Source organism: Argentina silus, assembly GCF_951799395.1.
Source record: "Argentina silus genome assembly, chromosome: 20".
NCBI lineage: Eukaryota > Metazoa > Chordata > Actinopteri > Argentiniformes > Argentinidae > Argentina > Argentina silus.
Window position 1 is genome coordinate 4435079 of NC_139674.1, and position 9848 is coordinate 4444926.

Here is a 9848-nt window from a genome sequence, read left to right on the forward strand (position 1 = left end):
GCTGTCGGGAGTCCTCAAATGAACTCTGTGCTGATTGACGAGTGCGCGTGTTTGAAGGAAGAGAGGGAGCTTATTGGAATATGGCTCTGTCAGACTAATTAAGCCATTCGCTGCCACCGCCATATTTTAATCCTGCGTCAGACTGCATTTGTTAATGTGTTATCTTATTCAGCCTCACAAGAACTGTTACTTTAGCAACAGCAGCACTTCCTGGGGTTCATAGCAAACACAATATAAAACATGTCTTACACATGGCACACGGCCTACAGGAACCTAAAAATACCTGTACTGTATCCTGTACACACCCACACACACACACACACACACACACACACACACACACACACACACACACACACACACACACACACACACACACACACACACACACTCTTTCTCTCTCTTTCTCTCTCTCTCTGCGGACATGAGCTGTAATAGACGGCCTAATATGGATTAATGGTGCCCCCCTCTCCTGATAACTAAGTTACCATGCCCCGAGCCCACGCTCCCAATTTCACACTCAACCTCTCTCCCTCTCACCCACGCTACTTCTCGCCTTCTCCCTCTTCACCTCTATTCTTCACTTCCTCTCTGTTTCCATTTCTCTCTCTCTCTCTCTCTCTCTCTCTCTCTCTCTCTCTCTCTCTCTCTCTCCCTCTCCCACTCACCTCTCACAATAGGATTTGTGTTCCCCGTCCGCACAGACTCACTAATAAGAGAAACACGGTGAAAAACCTGCTCTAATCTGCTTAGACCTTGGGAGAAACAACCCAGCTCCACTTCGCAGCTCCACAAATGTCACTTACTCGACAGCGAAACGGAGAATTGGCGACCGTAATATCCAGACAAAAGTTGAGCTTTTTTTTCGAGTAAAGTTCTCTTTTTTTTTTTTCATCTTTTCAGCTCATTAGATCATGATAATATTCTTTCACTGCTTCCATCTTTGTTAACAGCTGCTGTGATGTATTTCTTCTTCTGGCTCTTTAATGTATTGTTAATGGGGTTTCTGTTCTGCTCTCCGCGTAACATATTTGGCGGAACTCCTGTCCCCCCCCTCCTCTCCCCTCTGCCCCCCCCCCCCCCTCTCCCCTCCTCCTATCCTCTCTCTCCTCCTTCACAGAAATAAGTGCATTCATTTACCGAGAGCACTTTGTTTACCATTGACACCCTCCTCCCTTTCATGGTAGTCTGCAGACAGACTGATGATCTAGCCCCGGGGAAGGGCCCGGCTGCAATCAGACGTCTTCTGTGTGTTTGTTATTCAATATCAAAGCACTGGAACACTCTGCATAGTAGGTGGCCAGGGTTTGGATTCAACTGAATTGTGCCAAGAGAGGTTCCGATGCATGATTGGTCTCTCTCTCTCTCTCTCAAAGTGATGCTAATGCCAGCTCATCATCCCATCATCTCCATTTCCATCCCTCTCTCTCTCTCTCTCTCTTTCTCTCTCTCTTTCTCTCTCTGTGTGTCTCTGTCTCTCTCTGTCTCTCTCTCTCTCTCTCTCTCTCTGTGTGTCTCTGTCTCTCTCTGTCTCTCTCTCTCTCTTTCTCTCTCTCTTTCTCTCTCTGTGTGTCTCTGTCTCTCTCTGTCTCTCTCTCTCTCTCTCTCTCTCTCTCTCTCCTCTCACTGTGATGCTAATGCCAACTCATCACATCATCTCCATTTCCATCTCTCTCTCTGTCTCTCTCTTTGCAGTTAGCAGTAGGGGATACCGCATCTCTTTTTCGGCTTCCACAATTTCCCACAAAGTCCACAAATGGGCACTCATTTCCTGGCGATTGAATGAGCTGCACAGTTCCACTGCTGTAAACGGAAAGCACTCACGCGCGGCAAATGGGAGAGAGAGAGTGGCGTATCTCTTTTAATATCGCACAATTAGATACATCATTTGCTACAGCACACCTCGTTGATGAATTATAGGCCGGGTATATACACCGTGTACCTGCGTATCGCCATGACAACCCCACGGGCGGATCCACAAGAAACTGCCATCTTGCTTTTCTTCCACGTTGGCCATTCAGTTGGAAAACATCCACAGAGCGTATACATAACCACAGCAAAAAAGAACGAAACAAGACAACAATTCTTTTTCTTTCTTTTTTTTTTTTATCTCTTTACATTATCTTCAAAATGTTTCATGAATATGATTTATTTATAATTTGTGCATTGACCTTTCCCCCCCCCCCTCCCCTTTCTGTTTCTAGCTTGAATTGTGGGAAGCTTGTCCCCCCTGTCACAGAGACAGAGGCAGAGACCGACAGGTAATATAAACCCAGCCGGCTCCTTGAATGGATGCTTCGCTTTACCTGCTCTTAAAGCTTCATCAGTCTGCTGAGAACCCAGTTCATTCATCTCTCTGCTAGTTCTGCCTCTCTGTCTCATCAATTCAGTTTTCTCAATGCAAACCGCAGGATAGCGCGCCTGTGTGTGTGTGTGTGTGTGTGTATATGTGTGTGTGTGTGTGTGTGTGTGTGTGTGTGTGTGTGTGTGTTGAATCGCCACCGGTTCCCCGCTATGCATTGCTTATGCGGAGATGTGCTTTCAGATTTATGTGTGCCGTCCGATTTTGTCTGAATCGTATTTCAGATCACGAAGATGAAGCTTCCATCGCTGAACTGTCTTGTGTGTGAGCCGGAGACAACGTGTGCAGACATTTTGTCTCAGACCGAGTCGAATTACGCAATTATCCATTTCCTCAACTTCGAGATAATGACGTCCACAGTACTCACAGACTGATAGCCACAGGTACTCCAGACTTAGTTGTACAGACTCACGCACACAAAAGATGAGAGAGAGAGAGAGAGAGAGAGAGAGAGAGAGAGAGAGAGGGAGCAAAATGATGTTCAGCTCTATAGACGTCAATTGCCCTGCAATTCCCCACCACGGACGATGCAAAATGACCCCAATTTCAGGACATCCGCCTCCTCTCTCCCTCCTTGATCTGTGTTTCCAGGACCTGAATGTCATCTCTCATCCCTCACACACTTCTTACCAAGTGATGGGAGACGGCCCCTGGATCCTTTTCTGCCCGTCTGAGATCATAGGCTAATTAATGAACTCGTAATATTCTCGTGAATGCTTGAATTCATCCCATGACCTGTGACTGACAAGTGTATCACACAAGGGTCACCGGCTCACAGTGGCAGAATTTGCCACGCAGTTTTACTCCAGGCATTGGTTGTATAAAGGCAGTGAAAGCCACCATTGTTGAGCCTTAACCCAGTCAAATGGGCTGGAAGAACAATTACCCACTTTGACAAAAATCAACTATCTTTTAATGTACCATGATGGTTTGTTCCCAGTAAAAGGAGTTTCTACGGACGCTTTTGTGCGTGCGTGCGTCCTGTGGGACAGCAGTCATCACTATCTGTGTCTTGTATTGTGACCATTGAGCTGAGCCTTCTCTGTAGTGTTCCAATGCCCATTCTACCCTCCTGCTGCTGCGTCCTAGTCCTCTTTCCTGGCATCCTCCCGCATCGGAGGAGGACATCCCAAGTCCCCTTTGATACTCTCCTCCAATGTGGTTTGAGAAGGAAAAGAGGAAAGACTATTGGGACACTGTTGGGATAATAGCTGCCAGAGCACTCATGTAATGACCTCATATGCTTACCTCATTTACTGCTTTAGTATTCCTATAAACTGTACATACTGTATCCTCACTTGTACACACTGCTCTTATACTACATACTACTGCTCTTCTGTACATATCTGTCTATACTGTTCATAATGCACATACCCTTATTTTTTTTTACTAATCTTATAATGCTACTGTTAATACACTGCACATATCTGTACATACTGTACATATCTGTTTATACTGTTCATACTGCATTCCATATTTATTCTGCTTATTTACTCTGCTTTAATGTTACTGTTAATACATATATACTGCTTATACTGCACTGCTTATACAGCTCATATGCTGCATTCTATATTTATTCTGCTTATAATATTACTGTTAATACATATACTGCTTATACTGCACTGCTTATACTTATACTTATACTGCACTACTTATACTGCTCATATACTGCTTATACTGCACTACCTGTATATTAGATTAGATTAGATTAGATTCAACTTTATTGTCATTGTGCAGAGTACAAGTACAGAGACAACGAAATGCAGTTAACGTCTAACCAGAAGTGCAAAAAAAGCAGAAAAGTGCAGTGTGAACAATATATACTACTATACTGCGCATATACTGCACTACCTGTATATACTCTGCACAATGACAATAAAGTTGAATCTAATCTAATCTAATCTAATCTAATCTAATCTAAATATGCTGTCCCACTAGTCCTGGTGGTGTCCCTTTAGCATGCTGCTGTAGTCACATCAGACACAGGCAGGGGACCTGGTTACATGTGAGTGGAGGAGAGGGGAGGAAAGAGAGGAGAGGAAGAGTGGGTTGGGAGGAGTGAGTTGGGAGGAAAGGAGAAGGAAGGGGGGGGGGGGGAGAGAAGGGAGAGGTGAGCAACGTGCTGTTTTTCATACCTTCAGTGCTGCTATCAGATTGAAGATCAGCCATGTGCAAAGTACAAAGTGTATGGGATGGCTTCCTGGGAGGTGACCTAAAACCCAGCCTTGTTATCAGACTCAAAGAGATCGTTTTCTGCTCCTCTCTCCTTTCATCTCTTCCCCCTCTCTCACCTCTCTGTAGATACTGTCAGCCCCCCCCAGACATCAGCGTGCGCACACACACACACACACACACACACACACACACACACACACACACCCACTGGAAAGTAGAACGCCGCTCCGCCTCAAGACAATACATTAGAATAACACCACTGTATAGATGTCATCAACTCTGAGAATACAGTGCGATTTATAGTCACACTTAGCAGATATTTCGCACCGCCATCGTTAAAAACGATAAAGCGCTCACTCTGTGTCGTTTTAGCCGAGGACCTTGAACTCTCCTGCATTTTCCTATTGTCCTTCCACTCGACTGGGTCATAAACACGGAGGCGGTTCAATTTGTCAGCCAAAGTTGGCAGGCGATTTAAAGTCGTCCTGACGTGCAGGAATATATCAGCTTTGACAAGGGGAGTAATTGCTTTGATTCGTAGAGCCTGCCTCTCTTCTCCTCTGCTGCTCTCTTTCATTCTTTCTCTGTCCCTCCTCTCCCTCAACTTCTCTCTTTCTCAGTTTCTCTCTCTCTCTCTCTTGCTCTCTCTCTCTCTCTCTCTCTCTCTCTCTCTCTCTCTCCCCCCGCCCTTTCCGTTCAGGATAATAGACATTGCTGAGATGGCTCCTCATTAGGAGTGGAGTTTAAACTGGATAAGAAAGGCTGAGTGAGCCAATGGAGATACACAGACATGGCCCTTCAGAGATTAGCAACTCCTCTCCCTCATTCGCCAAGCAATCAGTCAACACACACACGCACGCACACACGCACGCACCACGCACGCACGCACGCACGCACGCACACACACACGCAGAGACACACACTCACACCCAGACCCACCACCCTGCCTCTAACTCACCAATTGATCAGGCAGATTAAAGGCAAAGCCTCTTATTTGTGTGGTCTTTTCTTTTCTTTTTTTTTCAACCTCTCTCTCTCTCTCCCTCTCCTTCTCTCTCTCTCTCTCTCTCCCCCTCTCCTTCTCTCTCTCTCTCTCTCCCTCTCTCGGGTTCAGGTCGGCTACGAAGGCACCAGAGAACACTGAGAAGAAGGAGCGTCCGATGAGCAACATGAGCGAGGCGTCCAACTACACAGGAGGGTCTGACTACAGCACCTACCCCGGGAGCGTCCCCGCCACACGGGTGAGTTCCGGCCCGCTGGCTACTGCCTCCCACAGTATCGCTTCCACGCTCCAGACCGCCCTCCCAAACACCCAATGTTAACCAGCTACGCCACCGAAAAGATAGCAATTCAACGGCGTGGGTGGGGGTATTCATTTTACCGCTTCAACTTGGTTAACCCTCCCTCCCCAGAGTATCCAAGTCAGAATGAATGAGTGTCATCAGCATTAGGCCTGCATGACTGAGCATCAGAAGTGAACTTTGACCCCCCCCCCACGGTTCATAACTCCCATTAGCCATGGTGATGGATAACTCTCGTGGGTGTGCAGGCTGGGAGAGGTGAGATGGAGGTCCCGGTGCTGGTACAGTTACAGCAGAGTCCTCTATTATCAGATCAGGGTTAGAGCGCTGTCCTGGGTCACCGATCCTCCCCGTTCCGCTCTGTTAGTGCAGTGTAGCGGAAGCCTCATAAGCCCAGAGAAACCCAGCTAAAATAGGGAGCCTAGAGCAGCGAATCTACCCGACTATCTCCTGCTGGAATATCCACCGTGTGTGTGTGTGTGTGTGTGTGTGTGTGTGTGTGTGTGCGTGTGTGTGTGTGTGTGCGCGTGCGGGCCTGCGTGCATGCGTGCGTGTTACCCCAGCAGCTACAATTATAGAAGGGTCACCGAGAGATTATATTATACATCATGTCAGATTATAAATTGTTTATATCCGACTGTGAGTAAATATGCATGGTTTTCATAGAATGTAACTGTACATTCATGAATAAGTGATTTATTACTTCAGCTTACACTGACTGGAAGTAAAACATGATATATATATATTTATGCTTTCATCTGTTGTAATTATTTATGACATAGGCTATTTATGTCCAGAGCTTTGCCTATGTAGATGGAGCCTGCAATGCTGTAAATATGCAGGCCTAGGCTCGTAGAATGGGCCAAATACAGCTCCTTTTAACTGCCTTATCTTATATAGAGGTTTGGGCGAAACAACTTTGTGTGTGTATTTGTTTATTACCACCAACGAGCCAATTAATAACTCTCTTTCACACGAGGAGAGAGAGAAATCATGCTGGCGTTTTGTCAGATTTTATACTTTTACACCTCCATTATGTGATGCAGCCTCCAGAGATATCGATTGATACTTCAGCTGACATTTTTGTTTATTTTTGCTTTCAGCCTTCAAGGTCTTCGAAAAAAGTTCACAACTTTGGCAAGAGGTCCAACTCCATCAAGAGAAACCCCAATGCGCCAGCGGTCAGAAGCAACTGGCTTTACAAGCAGGTACTTGAGACAGTCTTTGTTGTACGGACTAGAACTGAAGTGCATGACTTTGCCGATGCAATGAATGTTCCCGCAATTTCCTCCTGCAATTTCCCCATGGAAATTGTCAGCAGAATACCTGAATGCATGGCTGATTAGAGTATGGTGATGTGACGTGTGTGTGTGTGTGTGTGTGTGTGTGTGTGTGTGTGTGTGTGTGTGTGTGTGTGTGTGTGTGTGCAGCTTACAGCTGCAGCTGAAAAGATCTACATGTCTCCGTTATAACAGCTGTAATTAAACCCCAAATGAGAGCGGGTCTCTTTGTGTGTGGTGGTGGTGGTGGTATAATGGACACATGCAGATCTTTTCAGCTGCAGCTGTAAGCTGCACACACACACACACACACACACACACACACACACACACACACACACACACATGCACACACACGCGCGCGCACACACACACACACACATACACACGCACACACACATATGTGACATTATCCAGGGGTCTGATCTCTCTCACCAAAGCATATGCTCATTTACATTCAGAGGGACACGCTTCACGTTGAATTTTTAGTAACTGACAGTGAATTTAAATCAGACTGTTGCAGGCGACAGTCTGACCTCATCTTTTCTTGTTATCTGCAATCTTATTCAACCTAAATTCCGATTCATCATTTTGTCATTGAAATGGGTTTTTTCAACCACCATCGGTATCGCCTCCTGATCCCTCAATCAATGTCACATCTATGAATGATTGTATATGTTAATTACTATCTCTACCCTTTGGAAAAGATTCCAAAAGGGTTCTTTGGCTGTCCCTGTGTTCTTTGGCAGAACCCTTAGAAGAACCCTTATGGGTTCCATGTTCCTTTCATGAACCTTCTGTGGAAATGGTTTTAAATGGGAAAAAAGGAACAGCTGATGATCGGCTTCATGGGTCTATGTAGCAGCTTTTTTCTTCTACGAGTGTAGATAAATCAGGTTATTTTCCTGGCTGGCTGGGCTGGATGTTAGTGATCCTAGCCTGGTCAGCTATCAATTATCTTTCCGCCTGTTCTCACTGCGAGTCGAGCATTTCTCCTCATTTCTTCTCACTCACGAGGCTCGGCCGTGGGTCAATTCGTCAATCCGTCTCGAGGCTCTCGGTCCTCATTGGCTCGTTCTTCTCACCAAAAACACTCACCAAGCACATATCACCCTCGACCATCACTCAGTTTCCAACCAGAGTAGAAGTGTTGTCAATAACCTTTCTCCTGCCTCTTCCTCCTCTTGTACCACGCTGAATTCCCTGAGAGAGCTCCATCGATTCGTTCTTCAGAGGCTTTGCCTTTCCCCCTCTGTCTCTCTCTCTCTCTGAAGCTGCCAACCCAAAAGCTTTGTATTCAAGGGGAAAGATTTAAGATTCAAGTTTGAGATCGCAAAAGCCTTTCTTCCTCGGGAAGCCCGACTCACGCGTGAAACAATGCCAAAATATCGAGACAAGCAACCGCCAACGAAACAAACCTTTCGCTTATTAATGTTTATTATCAATAAAGGCAACTTCAAAAGCTGAACCCACTGATGTGGCGGAGAGAGAAGAGACCGAAGCGCATTAAGGAGAACAAAACGGAACCGCAGCCCCCAAACAGGAAAAAGGGAGAAACTGTCAGTGAGTTATTAAGAGATAAAGGGAACCAATTTGTCTCAGTGGAGGAGATAGGGCTGGCTAATTGAAGCGTCTGGGAGCATGGAGTGTCTGCTTTGTGATGTGAACTCTGTGATGTCTCGTGGCTTGACTGAGGACTCCTTCCTGTCTTTCTAACCCCCTGCAGGACAGCACGGGCATGAAGCTCTGGAAGAAGAGGTGGTTTGTGCTGTCAGACATGTGCCTCTTCTACTACAGGGGTGAGTATGTTAAACACACAGTGCAACTTATGTACACGCATGCACACACACACACACACACACACACACACACACACACACACACACAAACAAAACACACACACTCACAGTTGTACTGTAGGTATATAGAAATTGAGCATTCATGAGAGAGACGGTTTTTAGCTAGTGTGTTTGTCTATGTGGTGATATCATTTTTAACATCACGGTAAAGGCTTGTAGATCACATCTTTGACCACAAAGTATTGAGTTTGCGAAAGTAGCATTCGTCGCAAAAGTGTGAATAGAAGAGCAATCAGCTAACCTTCAGCTTCTGCAGACTGAATGAATTGTCCTACAGCGTCTCCCAACTTCTCACAGGTCTCAGGGTTTTCATTTCCATAAATTGGCCAATTAACTGGTCACACAGTGCAATCAGCCAGCCCTTTCATGATAGGCCCACTGGGGAATTGGCTGTTTATTGGCTTACCCAGGGAAGAGAGAAGTGTCCTCAAACAGACTGTGGCGGTGGTGACGTGCTCAGCTTTCTGATAACACTGCCTCCTTCTCTATCTCTCTCTCTTTTCCTGGGTTTGTTTTTTTTTTCTTCCTCACTCACTCCATTTTGGCAGAGTCTGCCAATCAGGTTGGGTATTGTCTGTGGAGTTTTGGAGATGTGTGTGTCTGAGGGCAGGCAGAAATGAATGAATGTGTGTGTGTGTGTGTGTGTGTGTGTGTGTGTGTGTGTGTGTGTGTGTGTGTGTGTGTGTGTGTGACTGACTGAGAGCGCTGGTGTAGTCTGTGTCACCAGATAATCAAACCAAAATGATTCTGTTGAGATGAAATTACATTATAGAGGAGCATACAAACTCATACTCCAGTATTTGCCTACAATTTATTATCTCTTGTTCTCTCTGTGTACACCCCCCCCCTCTCTCTCTCTCTCTCTCTCTCT

At 45.9% G+C, this 9848-nt stretch overlaps 1 protein-coding gene across 1 annotated transcript in view; it reads left to right on the forward strand.

Annotated features, from left to right (window-relative positions):
* Positions 1-9848, forward strand: part of LOC310820266 (pleckstrin homology domain-containing family A member 5-like) — a 118358-nt gene that overhangs the window by 86661 nt on the left and 21849 nt on the right. The window contains exons 5-8 of the mRNA XM_083691846.1: positions 2205-2261; positions 5652-5778; positions 6942-7046; positions 8845-8921. Of these exons, the coding sequence (XP_083547972.1) occupies positions 2205-2261; positions 5652-5778; positions 6942-7046; positions 8845-8921 (366 nt within the window). The remainder of the gene's footprint in view (positions 1-2204; positions 2262-5651; positions 5779-6941; positions 7047-8844; positions 8922-9848) is intronic.